General features: G+C 42.4%; 1 protein-coding gene across 2 annotated transcripts; it reads right to left on the bottom strand.

Annotated features, from left to right (window-relative positions):
- Window positions 1-47: 47 nt before the first annotated feature.
- On the bottom strand, window positions 48-27,859 carry FAM20B (FAM20B glycosaminoglycan xylosylkinase). Of its 2 annotated transcripts, XM_075507921.1 has the most exons (9): window positions 25,570-25,605; window positions 24,277-24,317; window positions 18,778-19,308; window positions 15,937-16,023; window positions 13,331-13,440; window positions 10,917-11,088; window positions 7,982-8,173; window positions 5,645-5,704; window positions 48-3,870 (listed from the first exon to the last, which is right to left on the bottom strand). In XM_075507921.1, the coding sequence occupies exons 3-9, from the start codon at window positions 19,152-19,154 to the stop codon at window positions 3,639-3,641; spliced, it is 1,230 nt and encodes a 409-aa protein (XP_075364036.1). In that variant the 5' UTR covers window positions 19,155-19,308; window positions 24,277-24,317; window positions 25,570-25,605; the 3' UTR covers window positions 48-3,638. The 2 variants fall into 2 exon arrangements, with proteins under 2 accessions (XP_075364036.1, XP_075364035.1); XM_075507920.1 differs by lacking the exons at window positions 24,277-24,317; window positions 25,570-25,605 and adding an exon at window positions 27,765-27,859.

The following is a 27,859-nucleotide window of genomic DNA, read 5'->3' as shown; positions in this document are numbered from 1 at the left end:
AACGAGAGAGAGAGAGGGAGAGAGAGAGGGAGAGATGGGGCGGGGGAGAGAGAGAGACTTAAACAATCCATCAATGTTGCTTTATTAAAATCTTTATTCACACAACATTGCTTTATGTGGAATCTGACCCTGGGGGATACAAGTAGAAAGTCGTGATTGCATTCTGTTTTCTTATTAGCAACCTCCATTTGTGCAGCTGTTCCCAGGGGCAATCCTCTGACAGCTCCAAGAGGGGTGTCTATTTCAAGCATCTTGCTCCAGCTGCCACAGCAAATAAATTACCTTCTTAATAAATTAGTATTTTTCAGTTGAAGTTTGTTTGGCAAGACACACTCCAGTTCATTAGCTGCTAGAAGAGGAGCTGACTTCAGTGTCTCCTCCAGCCCGACTGCTGACGTAGGAAGGAGGAGATAAATAGCAGATGGCTGACAATGCTCTCTTTTTAATTAGTTCTTGATTTCTGTGCTTCAAGCGCTCTGATATTACTAATATCCGCAACACAACCATTTTGTAATTTCTGCAGCCAGCGAATTACAGTGTGCACAGTGAACAAGAATTAGAACACGTCATGAAAACCTCATTGACAGAGCATAGCACCTGCCTCACGAATGACGCCATTTTTCAGAGATTCAAGCAGACCCTGTTTACATCTGGGTGCTGCTTACTTCCTTTGCAATGGTTACAATTTAAAATTTCTCAGGGTTCTGTATTCAAGCAAAACCAACAATCACTGCCAAAATGCCAGAAATTATCACAAGGCTAAAATCAGATCTTCCTGATTTTGGGTAAGAGAGGAATTTATTCTTCTTTCCTGCTGCAGAACACCAAGCTCCAGTGGTGTTTATAGTGACCAGAAGTGTCAACATGACAAAAAAAGAAGAAAAAAGCAACTGTTTCTTGCTTCCTCCTACTGATGATGCCGGACTTCACGCCCTTTGTTTACAATTAATCTAATACAGTGCTTTAAATCTTTGACATTCATACCAGGGGAAAACTTATCCCCAGGTTCCATCTGACAGCAAAAGCTTCAGCTTAGAGCCCTGTGAACAAGCAACACATAAGCCCTGAACGCTAATTTAATTCCATAAAGACAGAAAGACATTTTTTGGAATCCATTATTAAATCAAATGTAAATTATCACGAGTGATCAAATGTAAATCAAAACTTCAAATCTTGGTAGATCCTTCCCAAAATATTAAGTTCTCATGATTAAGCTCAAAGAGAAGAACATGCTTTTAAAAATGCTACAAGTCACTACCATGTGCTTCACCATCTCCCCTTTGTGTAAATCATCTTCAATTTCCTGGGAAACAGTTTATGCCAAAATGCCTCAGTATGAATCTATTCTGCTTTAGAATAAAAGCATTCGCTAACCACCTAACTGTTGCCCACAGTACTCCCCGACACTGTCTCGCTCAAGCACCGAAATCTGACAGCAAGCCAAGGGACAGGCCAGCTCAGCCAGTGAGGGAGCACAGGGCAATCCCTGCGTGGTTCCTGCCCATGCTCACCATCAGCTGAGCAAACTCACTTCTGCCCTAAGAGAACCTGCAAGGCACAATCCACGCCAGTAGGTTAAACTCCCCGAAGGACCATGGCTTTTGAAGCATGTGTTACGTATCAACTACAGCAATAAACAGGCACTAGCTTAACACCAGTGTCCTAAAAGCTGGCTGCGCATTACAGTCCTGACTAGTAACACCAATAAATAACTCCACATCCCATCCTGACTGTGGGGCGGGTCTGCGATGTGGCCAAGCCCAGAAGAGAACATAAAATGCAATTTCAGGTAAACAGCTGCATTCTACTTTCAAGATACTCTGCTCAGACAATGACAAAAAGACTTCAACAAAATAAAATTGCTTTTTTAAAAGAAACTCTCTCACTAACACCTCTTTGATCAGGTATGGCACACGTGCAAGAACAGGAAACAGCTCTTTATCTGCCTGCCACACTACTGCAGAGCTACAAAGACCTTGACAGACAAATCAAGGAAAAGATCTTGATCTTAAACTGACATTTTGCTGCTCTTACTCACAAGTTCAATGATACATAATCACTTTGGGAAGTGAGCTCTTTCCTTACTTCTAAGGACCATACTGTCTCTGAACTGAAAATTGATGCAAACCTGTTAAATTTGGAAACGTAATGACGAAGCTGCTTCCCTTCTGGAGACACAGATCCAGACCTACCACAAGCGTGACAAGTTTTATGGCCAGAAGCTCATCCGCAGTGCAGGCTGACGCAGTGCTGAAGGATGACAGGACTGGCACAAGATGAGCACTACAAGTCCGCCCTGAAAAGCTCACTTGCACTGACTCTTCCCATCTATGGCAAAACCATTAGGAGCAAGGATCCCAGGATGACCACCCCAGTCAGAACATCACAGTGGGGGCTGTTGCAGGAAGCACCTGGGGAAGGCAGAAAACTTAGTGGAAGTGCTCACAGCTTCAGAGCTCAGCCACAAGCCAGGCCAGGTAGATGGTGGGACTGAAAAACTGCTGGCGTTCCACCAAACAGCAGCACTGAGGTGTGATTACAACACTGAGCAGCACGAAGCTCCCTCCGTATGAGATGATGAGGAAAGACCACAGCTCAGGGTTCTCTCTACTCTTCGGGGCCTTGCCCACAGCTGTTGGTTACTGGGGAAGTCCAGCAATACACCTCTCTCTTGCCAGTGCAACACACCCAGATTCCCCAAATTAAATAGGGCATACAGTAAGCAGCATGCCCTCACTAAACGGAACCTACTTCTGTCCTCCTTCTCAGCTGCAATACAGTGAAAATTTGGTTAACATGGACACAGGACTGCAAGGATATTTCCTCTACTCAGACCTTGCCAGATTCCCTATAAATGGAAAACAGTGACAGGGCATGTGGAAACTTACTTTAACCCCTTAATTACCAAGTGCTGTATAACCACCCTGTCCTCCCCTAAATCTCCAACCCTGTGGATAAGTCTTCGATAGGACTTCAGCAAAAACACTGAAGCATTATCATATATGAGGCAAACCCCATTCCCAGCCTTTTATCGAGGAAAAGACAACTGAGCAGTAGAGGTCCCCTTTCCCACCCCTAATGGCATTCAGAAGAACATCCCACCCCCGGGGGGGGTGGCACAAGTCTTCAGTCTACTAATTATTTTATTCACCACTTCCTCTTTCTCTAAAGAAGCAGTAAAATGCCTAACCAGCTCACAGCTGATTATGTACAACCCTGAATCAGACAACAACTCGCAAGAGTATATGTGGGGAAGAGAAGGGGAGAGGATCGTACTGTTCATCTCCATTTGTCCCCTCTAGATTCAGTTCACAAATGAGTGTCTGTATTCCACACACTTCCACCAACACCAAGAGCCATTTTTATCCAGTGCAATGTCCACTGCCGGCAATGGACACACCGCAATGGCCAAGATGCCACTACAGGTACTGAGCCATCCAAGGCTCCAACTTCCCACCTCTCACTGCTGTCAGCCCAAGGTAAAAGCCAGTGTCACCTCTGTTTCTCTGGCTCAGAAGCTTTCCTGTTCATTTCAGTCCATCTTGGCCACAGCCTTTCCAAACTGATTGTGCTGTTTTTCTATCACTTTTTTGTTTGTTTGTTTTTAAAAAAGGAGTTTCATCTGTGTTCCACTACAATTACAAATGAGACAGTGTCATCCTGTCTTCCACCAGCACAACATCTGGCCCAAACTGGTCTGTGCACTGCTTCACTGTAGCCAGAATGCTGAGAAGCCGCTGGTCTAGGGCATCCAGATGAGGGTCAGAAAGCACTGGTGAGATGGGGTCATGCGACATAGCAGTTTTTAAGGCAGACTTCAGTACTCCATTCTTCAGGTAATTGAGTCTGTTCCAGGTAGAAACCCGGATGCTGCAAAAGAAAGAAACAAAGATGTCATCATACCACTGTCCTGCTAAAGTCCCATCAGCAATACCAAAAGCCAACCTCTTGAGGGAGCCTGTTACATCATGATTTTATTTAAACAGAAAGGAATCTTATTACAAAAGTGGTTTTGGCATGGGAGGGTCCACGTATAACTGCATTATGTGCAATATCTAAGTGAAACTTGAAAACTGAAGGTGAAGAAGAAAGAACCTAACGTGACACAATTCTTATGTTATACAGGAACACGTTCAACTGCTAGAAAGGAAGATCTTCAGTCCTGAGGCCTCCCAGACACAGTTTGAAAAGGAAAGAAACGGAAAGAAAATTAACAGTCTAGTTGTTAATTCAAAAACAAAACTCACGTCACCTCAGGAAGAGCATCCCTGCCCAACAATTAATCACAAAGGACACAAGTCAGTCGACTAACTTCCACAGAAAGTGAACACAGCAGTGACCTTCCTGCTTCACTGGCCACTGAACTTGTTCATGTCAGCCCATCTAAACTGTCCTGTTCTGTGAAGACTCTTGGGATTTTCCCCCAGATTTTTGTGTTTTAGCACCACTGGTCTAAACTCTTGGCTTTTGATGGCCTCCAAAGAAACCAGCAATATAAGTGCTGTAACAAACCTATAGTTAAAACAATTGTACGTATGACTTCTTATCCTTTCTTTCTGATACCAGGCAAATGCCATATATGTGAGAAGCAGGAAACTGCAAAGTCTCTTACATAGATAAACTTCTCTTCTAGTTGCATTTGGGAGAATCTAGATGAGAAAGACTCCAAAAGATCCTCATAAAACAGGAAATAAAAAATGCATTTAAAATTAATGTAGGAAAACTAAAGAATTTGAAAATCATTTACTTTAATTACTCTCCATATGGATTCTGCAAGAATCTTGCAGAATGTAGGCCAGGTGTACTGTAGCATGCATAGAGCCTTGCTTAGCGCAAGCAGGGGGTGAGAGCTCAGGCTTTCTGCAGAGTTGCCAGGTTTCACAGGCCCCAAGGAATTTGGGAGACAGAACCCTCTGAGGACAGGCTCAAGGAACTCTCAACTAAATGCTTAATTTGGAAGGTTTACAGGAATTAATGTTACCTTGAAGTAACAGATGCAGGAAACTGATATATCAGTATTTTTCTTCCTGGTACTTTTATCTATTTGTTAATGAGAAGTAGCAATGGGCTGGTGAGAGACCAGCCACCGAAAATAGAAATCAACAAGTCACAGCCTCTAAAAATAAAATGAACAAAAACACAGCTCACAAGGCCAAAGTGGAAACAAAATCCTGCAAAAAACCTACAAGCTTCACTTTGAGAGAAGCACCCTGAGCAGTGCTGCAGTCTTGTTTAGAAAGAACATTTGGAAATGAAGGTAGTTAAGTTGCCTGACACGTTGAGTCCTTAGCTTCTGTCAGGGAGAACTCAAACTGTGATGTGAACTTTTATTCGACAGAAGCTGGATGCAGACAGCTGCAGATGCAAAGTACCTGTCATACTGACTAAGGATAGATTTGAACCAGCGACCTGGAGGCGAGACTACTTCCTACAGTCTACCGTCTGGTTTACTACCTTAATAAAAACGTATTTCTTGGCTTCTTGAGCAGTGACAATGCATCAAACAAACATAGTACCTCAAAAAAGTAAAGCACTATGTACCCGAGTGAACATTTTCAGGTTGCCAGAAGGCTTCAAACTTAATTACATTGCACACCTAAGGGCAGCAGTTGTAAAGTGAACAGGATCCCTGCATTTCACTTACATGCAGCACTGATAAAGAGGAGCCAAGATGCTTCTTTCATCCAGGGCAGGGTTTCCAAAGCTGAAAAGCAAAATTAAAAGCAAGTGAACCAGTTGAACTCCTAATGTTGTTCTCAACATCAACAGATTTGTAAAGAATTCAAAAAAGTCAATACTAGGCAATTTCATGCTCCAACAGCTCAAATCATTTAAATTAAAATATAAACAGGCCATGACCAATTACAGATATAACTCAACAGCATCAGCTAATGTACCAAATAAATGGAAGCAACACCAGTCTACCTAGTTCTTTATCAGACCAAGGCACCTTAGAAACAAACTTCAGAGGAATTTAGAAATTGAGCTCATCTTGCAAAGCAGGGGAAAGGAATAATTGGTATTCTGGACATAGAGAGCGTGAGTTTTGCCTGGCTGACACAGCTAGACAGGGTATGAACGAAATAGCAGCCACATGCTGTTTTAAATGGCCAAGTTTAGATCAACAGTTCAATGAACAAGGTGATCAACTTTAACATTTCACGATAACACTTTCTAAGGGAGGCCTGCCAAAAGGATTTCATAGTATTTCAAGCTTCACCTAAACACGTGCCTTTTTTTTTTTTTTTTTTTTTTTTAATAGTTTCACCCCCCTCATAATACTGTTTTCGACAAAGAACTTTCAATAAAGATAACTTACTCTAGGAGTCTGGCATTACTCTGCTCAAATAATTCTGTTATTAGTAGCTTTAAAACTGGAATAAGCTCCCCAAAGAAGTGGTCACAGCACCAAGGAGTGTCTGGACCATGCTCTTAGTCATAAGGTTTAGTTTTAGGTAGTCCTGCGAGGAGCAGGGAGTTGGACTCGATGATCCTTATAGGTCCCTTCCAACTTGAGATATTCTATGATTCTCTGAAGAAACTGTCCCCCTATCCCTTATCTCAAAGGAGCTGAAAGAACTTTATACTTAAGCTTTCAAGAAAACAATTTACTTTTGGGCCTGCAAAGCCTCACCAGAAATGTTTTCATAACATTATAAGCATATACCATAATGAAAGGTCTAATATGACCTTCAACTACCATATTCACTTCCAGTGACTAACACATTAACTTCCTCCTAACGCATTGCCAGACCATTACAGAAAGACAATTTTTACCAAATTAACCTAAAGCAGTCTGAAAGCAGCAATAATTAAGCAGCCCCAAGGTGGAACACATCTTGCTGACATAACTGAAGGAGTGTTACTGAACAGGCTGATGCATAAAGACAAAATACTCAATGCAGCCACGGAGGGAGGGAGGGAGGAATCCACTATACGAAAGGCAAATGGGGAAAGAAATGGTAACTCCAAGCCTTCCGAGGATCTGTCTAGATCAGAGGTCTAAACTGCTGTGTACACTTCGTACAAATGGTATGCAAAGCCACTGCAGAGCAGAGCCTGGCACAGGAACTGCCAGAGCTAACTATCAGAAGCTGGTCCATCTGCAGAAGGGGAAACTCACTGCCACTGCAGTGGTGCCCATCAGAAAAAAAACTCAGGAGTGTCTGGACTAAATAATGAGAAAGTGGAATAGGTTATCTTTGTTTTTAAGAAAAATTAAGCAAATTGTTATGATGTTAAAAACGCTGTATGTTCAATAGGATTTTAAACTTAAGCTATACCAGCCAACATACAGAAACTATAGCAAAGACAGAACAACTTACATTTTAAATACATATGCTTAATAGTAAAGTTTGGCCTCAAGAAGGACTTCTCATCAGTTCCTTTCAGTTACCACACGCTTCATTTTTGTTTCGTTAATAGTTACCGTCCACATTCAGGACATCATCATATTTTGCTCTCAGTATCAGTTCTATCTCCATTTTAAACTTTTAAAGCCAGAGCAGACAGATCCAGAAGGCAGGGAATGCCAAATTATTCAGAGAAACATTTTGAAAAGATCTACTTTTACTACGACACTCACTAATACTCACTGGTAAATAATAAACCATAAGTTTTTAATCTTCCATTAATTAAAAGCATAAAAGGGAAGGGCTTTTCTGGGGATAGGAGGAGACAGACAAGCAAACCTTTGAAAGTTGCTTGGGGAAAAAAGGTCATACTGTGCTAATTTGGGCATTTCTGTAGTTTGACTAAGACTTTGCCCAAAGCAGTGATAGTATCTAGAGCACAGAGTAAGCATCACAGCATTTGAAGGACCCTAATATTTGGTGAGTAATTTCTGGTAAGACGGTAAGCTTTGGATTTTTAGCACAAAAGGTATTAAGGAAAACATTAGTGAGAGAAAACAGAGCCATACAGAGCAGATAAATGTCTGCCCTTGTGCTCATCACTGCCCGGCCACCAGGATTTCCCTTACCTTTTGGCATTATCCAAGAGGATGAGCATACTGGCTCCTTCATCATCCTGGAAACTCTCATAGTGATGCCGGTCAGCGTTCCCAATCAAATAGTCAAAGATCGCGGTGTCAATGATATCAAGGAGACGGGGGCCCGAGTCATAGGGTGAAGTCTTCTTCACAGCATCACAATAGCTTTCGTCATACTCCCACCTGTGGGCCGTCAAGAGAAAACAAATCAAGTCTTCAAGGAACACTCCATCATTGCACACCAACGGTATTTATAGCTGTCCCTTTATTCACTCATGAGTGAGTAAAGAAAAGGTGAGTGCAGCAGTCAAGGCTATATGAAGAAGAAAGAGCTAGATGAAAGTGTTTTATTAAAAGAGTAAAACCTGTATTAACACCCTAGCGTATGGAGCAAGATATAGTTTCAGTGCAAGGTTATATACATCATCTTCCTACAGAAAACAAGGTCAGAGCTTGCTTCCTCACTGCTCACAATTCAGCAGTGGTCAGGCTGCCTCACAGCAAGATTCCCATCATGACTTGCCTTCCTTAATTTCCTAAATAAGGACTTCAAGTACTGTGTATATTTCTATTGCCTTGACCTGCTTCCATCAGTCTTGCTTTCCAGTGATCCTCTTCATTTTTCCTTTCTAATGCAAATAACCTCATCACGGTTACTAATGACCTCCTCTGTCCTGAGGAGAAGGGCCTGATATGTGTTCATTCTCCTTCACTCACAGCTGTCTCTTTCCTCCCTACTTTCCTTTCAGAGCCTCTCACTTTCTTCTCCAATGGCAAGATTTCAAGCTTCCCTTTTCTCTCCTCTCCTTCTACACATAACCTAGGCATGTACTTGTGGTCTTATAACATGGATGCCATGTCTCAATTCTCCAAAGCTAAGATTTTAAATGTTCTCATTTTCTTCTTTACAGTTTTCAAAGCTATTCAACACCACCACCAAAACAGCCAAATCTCTGGTGTATATCCTTTCCATCTGTCAACCTAAATAACAAGTACATCTGTAACATCTTCCATGTAAGGACTGAAACAATCCTTCACAAAATAGCAGTTAAGTTGGAAATGCCTTAAACCATCTGTCAACTGGAAACAGAAGTGGAGGAAACAGAAGCTGGAGAGACTCATTGACATGCTCAAAATTGCAGAGTCATAAAAGCGGGGAGATCAGAATTTAACTACTAGAACTGCCACATACCCCACCTCATCTTCTAGAGTTCTGGAACCTAAGCTCCAAATATCCCATCTTTCCTCCAGTTATCCAAATCACAGTGGCCAAAATTTTATCTTCTCAATGTTTTTGTTAACACGTCACACACACTACTCAAATGTTGTCTCTAGTTCCCTCTTTCTTTTGCATCAAAGTCCAACTCGCGTTCAACTTACAGCACAAACCCACAAGGTGAAAGTCGCAGAATGTAATCCTCCTTGTACTGGATACATTTCTTTTATGCTACACCCCTCTCTCCCTCAAGTGTTTATCTTCTCTCATTTTACTTTAGATCAGTATTTAATCTCCTTGCAACAATTTTTCAGATATACTATGCTCTCTCTCCTCATTTTTCATTCACTCTTTCAAGATAGACCTTTCTCCGACATTTATTTCTGATCATTTATATTGTATTAGCATAGGACTTTGAAGGTCAGGGATTTTATCTATTACATGTCCATTAAAAATTATGTATGCTAATGTAATGATATGAATTATGTTCAAAAGGTCAACTCAGGACAGAGTAGAAGCAGCTAGACTGGGGAAAAAATATCTACAGAGTTATTTTTCCATAATTACCAGACACAGAAAAAGGAGAGCATGACATCTAGGGCATTTAATTCTCCTGATGCTCTCAAAGTGGAAAGCGCAACATGACAAGGTGCAAAACAACAGAACCATGCAATTCCATCTGAACGAGGCAAGAGCAAGTAAGTGTAAAATACAGCAAATATCAAATCAGCACAGCTATCAGGGTAAACTCCTGTATAAGCAGGCAGTTTATGATGAAAAACAGTTCCTCAAAAAAAGAAACAACTCCAAGAAATTCAGTCAATTCATTACTGCAATTTACCATGTACTAAGTACAGCTGATTTTGACCTGTTGAAAAGCAGATAACACCTGCTGCTCAAAAATAAAACTGTATATTTAATACTCTAAAACAATTCAATAAAGCTTTTGGATGAGATTCTTTCTGAGAACAATCACATCATTGGAAATCAATAGATATTTTAGATCAAGGACTAAAAAAATATCTTTCTAATCACCTGTCCAGGACACAGACTTTGAAAAATTTACTAAGCTCGAAACCATCTGCTCTGGTCATGGCAAAAAAACATCTCCAACCCACACACTCAGACACGTTACATCTATTGTACAAGATTCCTAGATCCCATGTTTGTCCTTCTCTGAGAGCATTCTTTGGATGCTGAGCATGGTCACCAAATACTGATGGTATTCAAAGCAAAGAAGAACTTTTCAGTGCCTACCTACTTAAGCTAAACCAGCTCTACAACTATTGAAACAAACTACAAGGACCATGAAATCAGGTCTGGCAGAAAACAGCACAGTGCTACCATATTTTAGTGGGCCAGAGAGAGACACAGCGTCAAAAGAAGGTCTAGTGGCACAAGAGAAGAGTCTTGGTTTGCCCAGGCCAAGATATTCAGAGGCTGGAGTGACTATATGGTGGAGTTATGTTCCAGGCAAGAAGTAGAAAAAGGACAGCACTTAGTATCATGGAAAACAACAAAGATTTCTTTCTTGCTCATTTTAATTTAAACCTCATCCTAGACTTCTTGACTTCTAGCATCATATCAAGAAAGCTGTCAGCAAAACTCTAGGTTTTGAGAACACTTAATTCTTAATTAGCCACTGTATTGCAAGGGTAATTCTAGTACAAATTATCATGTATAAAGAATAACCCTATCATGTTCTCATACCTGGCAAGTTTGCCTTCACGGTAAGTCCTACCCCATGGGTGCCGATGCTTCTGAAGAGGCCAGACATCTGGTAGCCACAGGGTCACTGACCCCTCCATGATGTCCCCGTCTGCACAAGCTGGTTCTGTTTCCCGACAATAGTAGCACTTCCCATAGAAGCAAGTGTTATTACCTTAAAAAAAAAAAAAAAGAGGTATCAAAAGACAGAACTTAATCCAAGGGATGCCAACTGAAATTCAGGAGCATATTGTTGCAGCAGAGCCTTCCCTGCAATAGGATTTCACTGCACTTGACCTCATGTTTCCTACCTCTCAGAGGGAGAGGCTCAAGAGATTAAACAGACATCTATTCATTCAAAGCAACATTAAAGACTAATATTCAAAGGAGAGAGTAATTATATTTTCTAATGTTTTTATCACACTGACAGTTAATATAACATTGCACTACCAACAAGTTTTTGTGATCCCTTCCCTAGTCCTTACGACCTTGTCTTTGCAACCTTAGCACTCCTTTTTTAAATTCCACACTTCATGTGTCAGACTTCTCACTTTTCTGGAAAAGTTGACCAAAAAGAGACAAGTGAAAAAAGACTAAGCAGAACTCAAACGGATTTGGAGCCCTGAGACCTGCCACACATCTCAGTTACTTGAGCTGACTCAGCAGAGGAAACACAAATGAGCTGTCATTCTTATATGACCTAGGAATGCAGACCTGCCAAAAGTTTCATGCGTGTCTTCTGACAGGAGAGGAACAACGAAACCCTGCAGTCTTTAGTCCATTAAGGCCTATGTAGCCTGTAGCGTACAGTAATCTACGTAGTCTAAATTAACATTTTTAGCTTAACCTTTTCTATTTCACCCTTCTAACCTGCCTTCACTTGACTCTTGCCAAGTCAATTCCAGTTCCATATTCCCAGATGTTCTCCCAAAATATTCTTCAACTATGTTACTTCCTTGTGCAACTATGTCTCACTTCCTTGTGATTCCACTTATTCCCTGTCCTTTCTTCCTTTGGCCCTACATCCAACATCCTCCCCAAACCAGGTCCAGCTCACTGACAGATGTGTTTTTCACTTTCCATGCTCACACCATGAGCCCAAATCCCACATCACAATTCCTTAGCCAGCCAGCACTCATTTGCAGTCCTCCATCCAGACCGGCTTTCCTAGTACCCCAGTCAGACAACTTGAGGCCATCAGAGAGGTGATAATTTACAACAGAGATCTTGCAGCACACCAGATCTCTTATTTGTATGGAAAGCCCTGCAAGTCTCTCTTCCTATCCATGGCCTGCACCAGGTCTAGGAAAAGACAGAATTCTTTGAGATTCTAGCTGCAACTCTGGCAAATCTGCGCTGAGTATGTATGAATTATCTTTTCTTCAAAATCTCAGAAACTTGATCAAATTTCAGTTGACAAGGGATCACAACCTTCTCCCCAGATCCACCCATTTCTTTGGTTCATGCTCTGCAGAACAGGCTGTTCCAAGGAATCTAAGGAAAGGCAATGAAAATTTCTGGAGCCATACTTTTCAAGTCAGCATTTCTGCTAGAAAACTGCTTAGTTATCTTGGCTGAAATTAGAAAAAGTAAAGTCTGCCTGAGGCAGACACCCAATCTGAATGCAAAAAGAGTTTGGCAAGGCAGAGATAATCTCATGTGAAAGTTGCACCTTACAACAGAAAGTGTTAGGCCAACTTAGTAGGTGAGACTACCAACAGTGCTTGTAATAGAAATATACAGAGGCACACATTTATCAGCTGTAATGAACAATCATCTCTAGAGTCTTACTAGGGAAAAAAAAGAAAGTAATAATTGGATATTTTATGAAAGCCTGAAGGAGTTAAGGCTGCAGCATAAGTCATTTCTTGGTGCTTAACGACCACCTGGTAGGAGTTCACATTAATAATTCCCATTAAGTGCCCTTCACAGTATTATTACTGTAAACAACATATGGAAGTTCTGACACATTTAGTTATGAATGCTCAGCAGACTCTGATGTAGCACAAACAACATCTAATACCAACCAATGCATCAGCTCTATAAATTATCCCAAATCACCACTGCGTTCGCGTTAAATACAATTCCATTTTTTTCCTTTCAGGTCTAATCATAGACTTTTCTAACCACCTCTGACAGCAGAAAATTCCTCCTCAAAAAAACCCCCATCTGTAACAGCAGCATGAGGGAACACAGAGAAGTTACAGAGGAAAAACTGCTTGGAGAAAATCAAGTCCTCCTCCCCTGCCAAATAGGGTTATACAAGCGTTACGATCTCTCTTGGCACAGAAAGAGACTTACCAGCTTCCTGTATCACAGTTAACTGTTCTACAACTGTGTCAGATTCCCATGGCTCTTTTTTCCCCATTAAACATATTTTTCTTTACTGGGCTGCACAATCCATGGAATCCACTTACCCAGAGTCATGAAGGTACCCAGAAGCTGCTCTGTGGCAACTGGTTTGATCTCTGTACGTAGATTCACAAACCTGCCAACCACCAGTGGAGCTCGTCGGAAACCCAGAATTCTGATTTGGGGTGAAAAAACATGACAGGAGAATTTGCAACATAGGCATCAGTTCTAAATTAAAACAAAACAAAAACACAGTCTCTGTGCCATTGTCTGAAATTGAGATGACTGAGACCAAAGAATAAAGTTGGAACCCTGCAGCAACCTCCTGTCTTCTCCAAGGCAAAGTAAGGAAACTCATTTTTCTTAATTGCCTGGATGTTAAACTTGCTTTATAGGCCATCAGTGACACTCCTTTGTCAGAGCATTTGCAGCAGAGCAACACAGGATGCACCATGCTCCAACTCCCAGAAATCAGACCTCATACGAGAAATATCCATCATCTGTCTTGTGTACAGGCTGAAGCAGTAACCATATGGCCTTCGGGCTGGTCACCTGGAAAGATCATTTATAATTTGTGGGAATTACTATCTATTAAAATGTTATGTTTAAGCCCAATTCAATTATACTCTAAAGGAAACAATCTAGGAGTTATTTTGTCTGTGAGGGGAGAGAAGGGAAGAGAGAATGGTAGAACAAAACTGAATGCCTGAAGTGTCTGGAAAAAAGACAGGTGGGAAGAATAATCATAAAACTTGCAGCCACAAGATCCAGGTTCCACTCCCACGTCTGCCACAGTCTTTGCTCTGTGACCACAAATGACTTGGGTATTTGTAATGGAATTTTAAAAGCGCTTAAAGGAGGAGTACAAATATCAGTATAACGTCAGCCCCAACTCTCTTAATGTACTTTTGATACCCTTTTGGTAGTCTTTGCATCTCAGAAAAAGACTGAAAAGGGACTGTCCCTTCTGAAAAAGGGACAATCCACATTCCACAGAGATACTGGGAGAGTCACTCTTAACAGCTGCAAAGTAGTGTTTTTAGATATTCAACAAGTCAGTCCCCTTCCGTAAGTATAAAATACCTCTAAGAAAGGGCAACGCAAAATGTCTGCCTTGAACAAATCGTGTATGCATAAAGACAAAATTCATAGCCAATACAGACAGTTATGCACAGCCTGAGAAAATGCAGGCATTCCAAGTAAATAAGCACAGAGCTTAGATCTGGAAAACCTGTCCCTGTATTTTCAGACCCACAGCTGAAAGGCCAGTATCCTGGCTAGCACAGCCTCCCCATTAGTGGTAAACATACAATATTTTTCACGTCCTTCTGGAAACAATGGCATCCTTGGACAAAATATGTAACTGTCACCATTCAAAACAAAGGTACACGCTAACGTTACGTGGGCAGGTAGCTTCTGCTAGGTATTTTTGAAGACTATAGAGGTGCATACCCACAAAGAGAGGAGAAAGGCCAGAGAAACAAGCACCAAAACACAGCCAAATAGACAGCAAGGAAGAGCTAAGAAAGAGGGGTTTGTACACTGGAAAGCGGCTTTGAATTGTTGCTTTACCATGTTTAATCATTGGTTTTTCAGGGAAACACAAATCTGTTCTTGAAAGCATAAATGGACAACAGACACCTGGCTACATCTTTTTCTTTCTTTTTTTTTTTTTTTCTTGTTTGGTCTTAAAATACCCTGATTTTGGCCCACTACCTAAAGATTGCAACAACAGCGATAGGTATTACACAACTAGAATTACTAATTTCCATTGCCTGTGCAGTGTGTTCTACAGGTGATTTAGGACTAACCTATCTTTTACCACCTACTAATTCAGTCACAGTGATGAGCCTCATATTTATGTACTAGGAAGGGAAGACTAAAACCTCAGTTTAAGTTCAACCATTTGATTCTTTATTATATTTATCCCTCCTTATTCCCTTTCCGAAGATTCTAAGTCTCTTTATATAAGAATTTTTCACATCTTTAATTATCTTCAGAAATCTTCTCCAAAGTGCTGGCATAGTTCTCTTATAATGAGACCAAGACTGCGCTCATTTATTCTAGATGAAACTGCACCTTTAACTCGTATTTCATAACTATCAACATTCAGTATTTGGTAATTTCTGTCCCACTTCTTTGCATATGCTGTAACTTTGTTGTTTTTTTTTTTCCTGGTAATTGCACCTCCAGTTCAGATCCACAAAACCACCTGGATACCCCTGAATAGAATTAATATACGAATAGCTGTTTTTCCTCTAGGATGCATTGATTCATATTTAGTCTACACTAAATTGCTAGTCTAGACATTAGACTTAACTTTTTAGCATAGTGGACATTACCTTAGCACATACATTCAGCATTTTAGACTCTTCCACAGGATTTGGCTAAGCTCTTTCTTACATATAATATGAAATATCAGTGGTTTCAGCACTCATCCTCCTTTTCAAATTTCTCAAACAAATCTTAAATGTTAGAATCTTGCACAGATCTTCGAAATGAAGTTTCACAAAAAAGCTAATAATTTTTATTTTTTGTTTCAATGCGATACATTAGCAGGTTTAGAAATAGCTCACACCTGAGGTGTATTCTTCAAGGGACCCCTTTTTCCCCAGCTCTGAAAAAGCATTTACCAGAGACAGTAAAACCAGGTAACCCAATAGTTCCATACCTATCCAAGTGAAATGCTGCCACTTCTGCGTTGTGTCTGTCATAGCCAGCATATGGTTCTCCTTCCACTACATAATCCCTGGCATATCTGTAATTGAAATAAGTCAAATAAAGTGATTCATGCAGGATTCCCATCAACTCTGCTGTGCAGAGTAAGAAGTGCAATAACAGTGCTAAGTTAAACAGACTCTGGGTCACTTTCAAAATGATTGCCAATGGGAGAGGGAAAAATTATTAATGAGATTAAATAACGTACAGACTGCTGAAGTAGTAAATAAGGAGGAAAGGTCAGTAATGTACAGTGGTCTCAAGAGCTCAGGAAGCAGTGCCTATTCAAACTAATGAGTTTTAATTCAACCATATGCCAAGTCACATCTAGGAACAAAGAGCACAGACACAGCTACAGAACAGGGGGCTATTTATACTGGAAAGCAGCAACTCCACAAACGGTTTTGGGGTTAGAATGGATTGTAGATTAACATGAAAATACAATCTGATATTGTGGAAGAAATGCCAAATGCAATCTTTAGTAGCTAGAAGATCAGCAAGCGTGAACCTGAGGACAATACTGGATATAAAACCCCCTTTTATTCTGGTGGAGAAAAGACATAATGAACACCAAGAAATAGAAATTAGACACTCATTACAACAACAATGGTATATTTTGGTGAAGTGGTGGGCTTTTTTTCCTTTTCTTTTTTTTAATAGAAGTTACTTAAATAGTCAAGGCAAACACAAACTTCTGAGATTCATGACATTTGAATCAGGTCTAGGTACTGCTTAAGAAGCATGCTTCAGATAAGCATAAAATACGACAATCAATACCGAGCAAATGGGTGAAATGCAATACATTTTGAAATAAAGTAAGGCCAAATTAGATTACCTGTTTTCTCATTTCCATCTATGTATCAAATTGTGTAAACCGGATTATTTCCAACAGACTCTGGGTTCAAGCAGTAGCAGCAACAGTGTAAGAGAAGCCACAGTGCTCTACTTTGATGTTTTAACCCTGCTCAGAGAAGATCTGGGGCAAGACGACAGTCCATTTCATCAGTCTGAGCAAATGCATTAGCTTCTCGGCAAGGCAGCTCAACAGAGCATTAACCAGTGTGGAACGGTATGGAGTTTTTGGGAGGAGCATTCAAGAGATTCCTGCCAAATTGGAACTCCCTCCAAATACGCATCTTATTTCACATATACCACTGGCATGTAATGGTAGCAACTATTAACCATTAATAACTTGGGCTGGATTTCAAGTAATTTTGAAATTAGATAGCTAATCCTCAGAACATGCCCTCGGAGTCAGGTCTTTTGTATGTACTTACAGCAGGCTTTTGAAAACATGGTCACGTTTTGAAAGCTGCAGTGCTAAAACTTATTGGTAAAACACAACCAACTTTTTGCTTCCATGCACAGTAGGCATCTAGTCCTTTCTAGAGCAAAGGTGGCAAATCAAGAGAATTCATTCTTCTCCAACCAGTAAGTTTTCTCAAAACAGTTTTTAGTAGCAACTTTCACATACCTTTCAGGTCAAAAGCTAGTTAAAGAGACTATCTTGCAATGACAGAACAAGACTCTACCTACAAGCCTAGCTATTCAGCAGTCACAAACAGAACACGGATCTACCATACTCCTATAAACTGTCTAGCACTCCTATAAACATTCCCAGCTGCACATGTCCTTGATGGAGCATAGTCACTGTGTTCGCCTGCACAGACATTCCATTATGGGAATGTAATTTAATGCTTGGTGAAACGCTTTACAGCACTCACTTATACAGAAAGCACTATAGAAATGCCACGTCTTGTTACTGCATTTATGGGACGAGCCGCCTGTCATACCAGCAAGACTTCTGTGTGAAAGGTTCACACTGTTTAAACACAGCTCAGCCCCACAGTGAAGCTCTAGCCAGACCAGTAATTGACCATACAGAAACAGGGCTGCGAATGCAAGAAGTGGAGGGCAGATTTTTTTCCTCATTCTCTAATCATTCATTAACATGACAGAAAAACTTCATGCTTGCTTAACCCAATATCCTTTGCAGAGAGATGTACTCATGCTGTGATGACAACACTTTACATTTGCAGTGCACTCCCATAAAGCACACCTGCCTTACTTTTTTTACGTTTTTCTTTCTTCTCCTTTTCCCCAAAGGCAAACAGTTCAGACAGCTTTACAGACATGCACAAGACTCTTCATAATTGTTCAATCATGTCAAATTTCCCTGCAGATCACCATAAACCATCCATCACCATACCAAGGAAGTCTCACTACCTGCTCATTCTTACATTGCTCCTCCAGTATTCACTGTTGGTAGACAGGAAACTCAGGGGCTTTCACTCTGACCTACCAGGCCATTTTTACAGTCTTCATGCAGCTACACCAGACACCCAGATCTACTTTTAAGACCACTGTCAACTTTCACTCCTTCCCTGTTCTTGAACTGCATTCTCTCGTGGCAGTTTGACATGACCCTTACTCGGAAAGAGTAGGCAAGACTTGTCTCCACACTGCCAGAACATGCACTTCCACAATGACGAAGATACTGCTCAGAAACATCAGGTTTAGCCAACATTCCCTCAGGACTGAACACAGTGATTATTCTTTTAACCTAAGGACAGGCTGTTTCGAGCATCAAGGCTATACAGCCTGAGAGACAGTTGGCACAGCAACCTAATGTCACTAGAGGACCAGCAAGGTTCTATGCTATGTCTCACAAATAACAGTCGTCTTTCCATTTATGTGTAAATTTGTAACTTAAACTTTAATGCAACAACATGGAGATTAAAAAAAAATCATACATAAAGCAGTTATTAATTCAGTCACTGAAGGCAATACTTACCTCTTGGGTTTGAAGACAACCTTCTGTCCTCCTTCAAGTACCAGCAAAGCTTTCAGCTGGGTCCCTTTGTATCCCACATCAGCTTTTATTATTTTCTTTGTTGTCATGGCATGCATAACAGCCCCTAGCTCGGGTGTCTCTTCGGGATACACCTCCCGGGGCACTACCCATTGGGCTGCAATTTCCCAAGGGGACTGCAACGTATGGTCAAGTCGGGGGTCCAGTTCTACATGCAGGCTTGCCATCATACGGTGAAAGGTGCGCTGGTCCTCCCGGTTGGCAGCTGAGGTGTCCAAGTTGTCAATGAGGAAAACTTTTGTGAAAATGAAGATGACAAGGAGGATGGCCAACAGCACAACTCGCTGCTTTAGCTTCATGGTGACCTTCAACCCTTCTCCCCTGACCCTTTCTTCCAAGTGTTACAGGAAGTCTATTGGAGATCAGGGTGAGGAAGGGGATGTTAGTTAATGAATTTCATTCATAACTTGCATTTTGAAAGAGATATCACCACTGAAGCATCTTCTAGTACCCCTAAAAATAAACAAAACGCAAACTTACAAAACTGCATTCCTGCAGATCCCACCAAACTCAAAATCAAGTTTATTCTTGGAACATAAGTCTGCATTTATGTACACTTGCACCCTAAAGCCCCAAACATTTATGTTAAAACACATGGGGTTTGCTGTTTTCCTGTAGCCTTTCAGTGATCTGCACGAAAGGGCAAATTGCCCGATAGCATCTCTACACAGCTGAAATCATAACAGCTGCAACTACCATGGGCAAGACTTTTGCAGAGAATTGTAGTTTAAGTTGATGGCTCCAATTTCACGAACACTTTTCCATTAGTAAGAGAACCCATGACCTCTGGTTTCCTAAGATTTGTCCCTCAAGAGAGAGCTCCCAGGTAAATTTCCCTACATCTGACAACTGGTGAGAACAGCTGCACGGCCTAGTTTCCTGAAGGTACAAGACACAAGGACAGAATAGACTTAATTTGTTTATTGTTTCTTATTTGCTGCCACTGTAATTTACCCATCTTTTTTCCATTCTTTTAAAAAAAAAAAAAAGAGAGAGAGAGAGAGAGAGAAAGGAGAAAAAAAAAAAAGGGAGAGCACATCTTTACTTCCTTGCGGTTAACTATGTATCTTCTGCAGTCAACTGTAAAACCAATAACCACAAAAAATATACAAAATATCTGTAATCTCAACACCAAATTGACAAGAAAAAAACCCCAAAACACTAGTACCACCTCTTCTCAGAAACCTCACCTACAATGCAGTTAAAGCCACATCTGTGTTTCTATATTTACAATGGATTGCAAGACACGTCTCACCCCTCAACAAGCCTTTGCCAGTACAGTGTTAGCATATAAGGACCACATAACAGACAGTTAATCAACTGTATTTCAATTACGAGGACAGAAATTATCTTCATAATATTAGTTGAATGTAGTCAAAACCCAAATGGAAACGGACACTAAGGCACATCTCTGAGCAATGCTCAGAGCCAACAGAGATTTCTCTTTGCACAAGCTATGCTAATCATGAAAACCACGAATGGCACCCTGAGCTGTGGTAGGACTAATATAGAAAAGCCTTCTCATGCGATTTAACAATAAGCGTATAAACCAGTCATTATTAATCATGTCACTGGAAAAACAAGCTGCACAGGCTAAGTTAATTTACCAGCAGCAACCAAAGGACAGCCAGACTATGACTTGCTGGCCAAACACAGATCACAGCCATCTTCAGTGTCTGCGTGGACACCGTGCCCTGCTTGCAAAGGTCACAGGGGGATACAACGGTTCTGAGGGGCCCGAGCGTATCATTGAGGTACATCTCCATTGAAGATTAAGACCGTGGCAAACAGCAGATGACAGTAAGGTGCGTCCTTTGAGCAACTCATCCGTGCAGAATCAGGTTTGGCACAGTATAAGAGTACTAGCATAAAAGCACACACAAGCCCAAGAATGACTCCACAGCACCTTAAATAAATTTACATTAGGTCTATAGCAGACCCACCCCACCTCCCAGCTAAGTGGCTCTCCCACCTTCCCGTGTCAGTGTTAGCATTCATACAACCCAGCTGGGAGGTAGTTCAATGATCCAGGTTGCTAACCCACCCAAACATTAACCACCTTCTTTGGTTTGTGTGTGAACCACCTACTGTTGTTAGTTTTTGAGCCAACACACGGCTCATCATCTCACTACAAAACACCACTACTGGTGCAAGTCAGGAGAGACATGGGAGGGTGGCACAGCAGCTCCAATAGTGGGAGAGGACCCATCAAGTGTCTACAAAGCCTACCTATCTACAGACAGGCACTTTAAGTTACTCAAGTCAGCACTGTCACCTAAAGAATGGCCCTGTCCTCCACATACTTCCCACCTTGATGCAATGAACTCCATGAAAGACCTGATGAGTGTTAAAGCTTGAACATTTTTATTCACTAATTTCTGGCTTCAGCCCTCCTTCCTCCAAATCTGGTTTCCAATGTAGTTTCACAAGCATCTGAGGAAGGCACACCACAAGGCCAAGAACAAGTGTTTCTCCTGGCAGCAGCACTAGTGATTATACGTGCAGGTAAAACTATGGCCCAGGCCAGCCCAACAAAGAACAAGCAGCTGAAGGAACACTCAGGAACAGTCACAAAGAGCCCACCAAGAGGGACAAGGAAATTCGGTAACAAACTGTCAGATCTTCTGTTTTCAAAATCACTCTTTTCAGCACAGCGACCAAGCTCAGCACCACTCAACTTACAGGCAACACGCTCTGGCGATGCAGAAGCATGGCTTTTAGCCCCGTTTACCATGTGAATTTTTTTTTGCTGTCATTGTCCTGCCTCTGGTGACAGCTCAGTTCAGTTTGGCCCTTCTCAGGTTACACATTTTGCGTCTTAAATACTTCCTATAAAACCTGTCTGCTGAAGCAGGAAAGAAAAGTGAAAGTATCCTAATGACAATGAGTTACAACTCAAATGTGAACGACTGGTTTAACGTTAATAGCAACCACTTACAGCAACATAAAAACCCTATGAAGGGTAGAGGGTAGGGTGAAAGAAGGCTACCAAGTCTCAGGGATGCTTCAAACTAGTACTGTGGTCCCCTGTTAACTATGTAATACTGATTTCAATCTATTGGAAAATAAGTGCTTGTGCTAATAGTGAAAGACAACAAACCACATGTTTATATGGAAATTAAAACATACGATTGTTCATCTCAGTTCTGTTTAGGTAGCCTGTATTTCTCCAAACAGCACGTCAATCTGCTTATTACACACTACAAGTGTGGGAATGAGAACCACAGCCAAGGAAGATGCACCTGACCTGAAAGCCTTCGTTCTTGCAAATACAGACTCACCCAGAAGGAGAGCCCTAAGTAATAATATTATTCTTAAATCTAAGAAAGCAAGCAAAGCAGATCAGGCCGTAACTGTACCCTCTTGTAACTTCATAATTTATCTTCTTTAAAACTAGTAATTCTTAATCATTTTGAACATTGCTGTTATCAAGATCTGCTTTCATTCATTTTTAAAATCCATTAGAGTTTGTAAGAAGTTCCACAGAAGAACACAGCTCATTTCAGAACAGTTACTCCTCATTATGAGGCATGTATACATGTACACATATATTTTAAGAAAGCCTCACAGCCCAGTGTTAACCAACTAAAGCACAGGACAGAAATGTTTCATACCTTTGGAGCTCAAGCTGGGCACTCACTTTCCTAGACTGATTTTCAGGAATGCTGAGTTTCTCTAGGGATATTCTTTTTGCAGGAGGGAGGAGAATATAACTAGAGCTGCCACTTAAATTAAAGGTCATTTACTTAGTTTACCTCCTGTGACAGCTTTAAAACTAATTTTGGCTGAAAACCTCCAACTATGTAGATAGAATTTACAAAAAAAAAAAATTAAATATTTGCTATAAGACATTTCAGTAATTCCCTTAACTGAACAACCAATCCTCACCAAACATTTCTCCTGAAGTTACACAATTACTCTTGACATCCCAACTAAACCCCTACCCTGATTTTGCTCTCTGTAGCTTTAAGCAGGTGAGTCGGCTCGGACTTTTTACTGACATCTGCCAAAATGAGTCATCAGCTGCTTTTCTCCAACAAACAAGACACCCCTGAGGTTGCTATGCAATCCATTTCACACACTAGCTGCAGAGCCTGCCCATTACTCCTTAGGTGCCAACATTATGCTCCTTGCTGTACAAGCCAACAAAAATTAATCTCTTCATGAAGAAGTTTACCGTGGAGAGCAAGAGCTTAAGCTTTATTGTTTTAAATTGAAGACGGCAAGAGTGACAGTGTTGAGGTGTTGTAAGAAAATGTTTACACAGTTTTGGAAGAAGTTTATTTGAAGAAAAGGACAAGTCTTTGGAAAAGACTTGGCTTGGAAAAGAAGATTATAAAAGCTCAGGATGCGTGAAGCTGGTCCTGGAATGAGGACAGACATGGGAAAAGTGACCACAAAAACAAAGGAAATAATAACTTAAAAAAGAAGAAAAATTAAGAAGGGGAAAATAGGGTGAGTTGTGAGCAGAACTCTGTGGAACAAAGGGCAAAAGGGTCTAGGACAATGACAAAAGTAAACCCAGGGATAATCTCAGAAGGAGACCCAAAAAGCAAATAGTTCCAGAAACTGGCAGGGGTAAGAAGATGAAGCAAGGGTCTTCATGCTTGACAAAAAGGGGCAAAGGGACAGAGCAGCCGCTTACTTCTACATAAGAGTCGTGGGAATATGGGATGCACAAAATGATACTAGATGCTCTTTAAACCAGAAGGCATCAGAGAAGGAAAAACCCAAATAAAGTTTTCAGAAGTCAAATACGTTTTAAGCCTCCAACCAGAGCTAACATGACACAATGACAGAGTAATCCCTGTATACCTACAGTCCCAGAACACCACACGTTCCCTCCTGCTGTTGGGCAGCAGCAGCTGATCTCTTAGCAAGGTCAGGTAACTCAAAGTGTTTGGGGATTGGGGGGGGTGGGGTTGTTTGTTTGTTTGTTTTTTCGTGAGCTTCTGCTTAGCATTATGTCCAGCTACCATTACTAAACAGAAGACATAATCCAAAGAGTTTTGTTGCTTTACCACCCAAACTCCATCTCTATGTCACAGAAGTACAGAAAAACCCACTTCCCTCTACCATTTTAACATACCCCTGATCAACGAGGAAAAGAAAATAGTCAGAAATAAACAACCATATCAGCTTTTTAATAGCGTAGTCAACTGGCAAGTTTGCTTAAGAAATGCTTCTTGTTTTTCACTACCTCTTCAGGATATTTTCTGATCAATTTTGTCTCTCCTTACAGCCAGGCCTGTATTCTCAGCAAGTACCAAGTCTTGGAAGTCAATATCCAAATAGCAGTGTCTTCTAAATATCACGGTGGGGTCACTGCACACAAATGCCTGAACTAAAGCATGCCCACTGGCATTAAATACCAACATTGTACCACTTTACTCCCAGTTCTAAAAGCAGCATGAAACTCACCTGCTACAAACAGCAGCAAAATCACAGCTACCATAAGCAGCCTACAAAGTTAGCACAGGACCATGTATCAGAAAACAATTATTAGAGTCACAACACTATGTCATGTATCATAATCTTATTTTTATATCAGAAAGCTAGAAAGCTGCTATCTCAAAAATACTTGTGTACAATTTGCAAGGATTTTGTTATGCTCCAAATGACAAATAAGGTCTGAGGGCAGGTAAAGCTTTGGTCTGTCAGCACAAGGACACAAAAAAAAAATCATAGCTTGAACAGATGCCAATCTGAAATAAACATGGTTAAGTATACTCTAACTTCTGTTTAAATGCAGGTTTTCTCTTCCTAAATACACTATGCCTTTTGGGATCTCCTATGAAAAGGTCTTTAAAAGTTCTCCTGGAAAATGCCTTGAGAAAACAGTGTATACAGTAGTGACGTTCTCCTCTTCCTAAAATGTACTTCAGTCTCACCAGATCAATCTTTCTTCCAGTCCTCCCCTCTTTGGCCAACTCCTTGGTAGCTCAAGCTTTCCCTCTCTGCGTAAGCCTTCTTATTTCAGTTTTCACAGGCAGGCTCCCACAGACCTTTGCTTAGATTTTTTCAGACTCATTCTGTCACTTCGACTCTTTGTATGCTGCCTGGTTTGTGTACAAGTTTAGTAATCCAGTGCACAAGCCTTCACACATATTTGCTTGTCTGCGATTTCTCCATCTCTTTTTCTGTTAAAACCCCTACTATCTATAGACAAAATCTTTGCAACAGTCTATGCTCAAAATTTCCTTTCCACATGCACAACTGCAACCCTGGTTGAGAGCTACGGTGTAGATAAAATATGAAAGATCACAAGCGTTTTAACCACTCCATTACCTATGCCTATAATTGTAAAAGTCTGTAACTGCCCGATACATTCTCACACGTCTTCTGAGAGAAATGAAATCATTTTGTCCATCTGTCTGTCCACCTTGCCCCATTATGTTCCTTACTACCTTTAGAATCCATTCCCTACCGCTCTGCCAAATTTGTCAGGGGAATACATCCATGAGCTTTACAAAAACAACTGGCCAGATGGAGGACAGAAGCCTCAAGAAGCTGAGGACAACTTGGTATATATCCTCAATCTTTACCAGCAGCCGGCTGGCCGCTCAGCAAACAGGAACTCCTGACTCAGCTGACTGCACAAATAAAGACAGGGCAGATCTGGGTGCAATCCTGGGGAGAGGGAGGCTACTGGGGGACTGAGGGTGGTAGGGGACAGGCAGGAGTTACTATGGTAGGATGTGGCAAACAAGTCACCAGGAAACCAGGCTTCGTTAATTCTCCTTGCAGAACAATCTTCCTTCAAGCACACGGTTTCCTATGGAAACAAAGTTTATATAATCACACTTTTCACTGGTAAGCTTTTGGATCCATTGGCTAATTTCAAATACATCTGAGAGAACAGTAGATGTTTTGAAGACAGAGTTTATGTGTTTATTGGGAATTGGCAGCTGGGGAGTGCTGAGGGAAAGGCTGCAGCCTTAGCTCAACAGTTGTCTGTTCGCCTTGGCCATCTGGGCAACGAGCGTGCGCACAGCTGGTACATGGAGGGAGCTGGAAACACTGTACGAGGAGGAAGGAATTAAAAGTACTATAAAGTGAAATGGTATGGGACACAGGCAGGAGCTGAGGGTACTGAAGCAGAGGGTGCTGGGACCTGGTCAGAAAACAACAGAAAACATGCCAGTTTCAATACTAAGGGAACAACTCCCCCCTCGCCCCCATCCCAGTTACTGAAGTTCCACCTGACCATCGTGGGCAGATACACAACAACAATAAAGCAAGCTGCAAATGTTTTAGGGAGCCTTATTCAAGTTAGAATTGAAGCCAAAGTGGTGAGAAAATCCTATAGTTTTCCTTCTCAACTTGACATTGTTATGTTTATTCAGTTCATACCTAAGATGGGCACCAAAAGCTCAACCTGGGTCTGCATACCCATCTGACATTTAGCAACAATGAGCCTGTCTCTGCTATAAGCCAGTGCCAATCAATTTCCCTCACTCCCAAGAAGGGAGGCAGCAGACAACGAACCAGTGGACAAGAGATTTTGGCATCAGAATTGAGCTGCCGACTTTGTTAATGTGCCAGAAAACAAAATCCACCTCACCCTCCTGAGATTTTGTACCACAAATGGAGACAAATCTTGTTGCAACTAAGTAGGTCAGACTTAAGGACGTAAGAGGTGCATGGAGTCATTTTCAAATTAAAGTAAGACCACAGCATTAATGCCCTGTTCTGTAATAAGTACCAGGTGGGACCTATTCACATGGAATTCACTGCAAGACTAGAATCTACATTTTACAGTTTTCGCTGTTTGCTCAGACCCTAAAGCACATACATGTATTATAGCACCAGGGCCTCAGCTAGCATAAACCAAAACAGCTGCACTGCTTATACACATCTGTATCCAGACAGGATCTAAAGACAGATGTCCTTTAAAAACGGTTAAACCCATGGCTTTGACAACTATGACCAGCACTTCTGCTCAACAACACACATTTTATTTTTCACAACCTGACAATGACCTTAGCTAAGCTGCAAGTGGTACTCGGTGAGCTAGCCCGTTGCACAGACGGCTATTCACAAGCGTGAGTACACCGTTAGAAAGGCAGCAGGCTTCCCAGCTGCGCGGGGTTCTTTTCCCATCTGAAAGCAAGGCTCCAGAAGAGAAAGGAAACGCAAGAGCGCAGACAAACACTCACATCTGCTATAGCGACGGCCCTGAAGTCCTTAACTGGCCACGGATGAAATCGGGAGGTATTTTGGGAACCTGACCTTCCACACACGGAAACCGTAGAGGCATTTCCAGCGCGGCAGATCTGCCCAGACCGAACACGTCCTACGTGCCGGAGGACCCAGCCGTGCGGATTTCGGCGTGCTGCTAACGCCGACCAGAGACCCGCGGCACCGTAGGGCTGAGCGGCGCAGCCAGACCCGCGGGAGCCCTCCGCGGGGCGCAGCCCCCCGCCGCCGCCTCCTCCCGCGGGGCAGCTCGACGGGAGGACGCCGAACCCTCCCCCCCGCCAGGCCCGGGCCCGGCGGAGCAGCTGCGCACCTGCACGGGCGCGGCGCGCCCCTGGCCAACGGCCGCAACGGTTCTAACGGCTCCTCCCTCCCTCCTCCCTCCCTCCTCCCTCTCCCTCCGCGGGGCTCCTCAGCCGGCACCCAGCCCCCTACAGCGGCGGCAGACGCCTGACCCCCGCCGGCCACCCCGGCGAGCAGGCCCGGCCCCGCAGCCACTGTGTCCCGAAGGGAGGCGGCGAACTGCCTGCCCTCCCCAGGCCGGTGCCCCGGGCAGGGCGAAGCGGCAGGGGCGTGCCCGCCCCTCAGGTGCCGCCGCCCCGCAGAGCCACGCAGGCAGGCGCGGGAGCGGCCTCCCCCGCCGCCGCCGCCGCCCCGCGGAGCGCCCCGCGGCCCGCGCCGGCCCGCCCCCCGCGCCGCGCCGCACTCACCCCGCCCGGCGCCCGCGCTCCATGCCCCCGGCCGGCACCGCCGCCAGGCCCCGCCAGCTCCCCAACATGGTGCCGCCCGGCACCCTGCCCCCGCC

Source organism: Mycteria americana, chromosome 7 (genome assembly GCF_035582795.1).
Source record: "Mycteria americana isolate JAX WOST 10 ecotype Jacksonville Zoo and Gardens chromosome 7, USCA_MyAme_1.0, whole genome shotgun sequence".
Lineage (NCBI taxonomy): Eukaryota > Metazoa > Chordata > Aves > Ciconiiformes > Ciconiidae > Mycteria > Mycteria americana.
The sequence above is the reverse complement of the archived record's forward strand: the minus strand, read 5'-3'. Positions and strand labels throughout refer to the sequence as shown.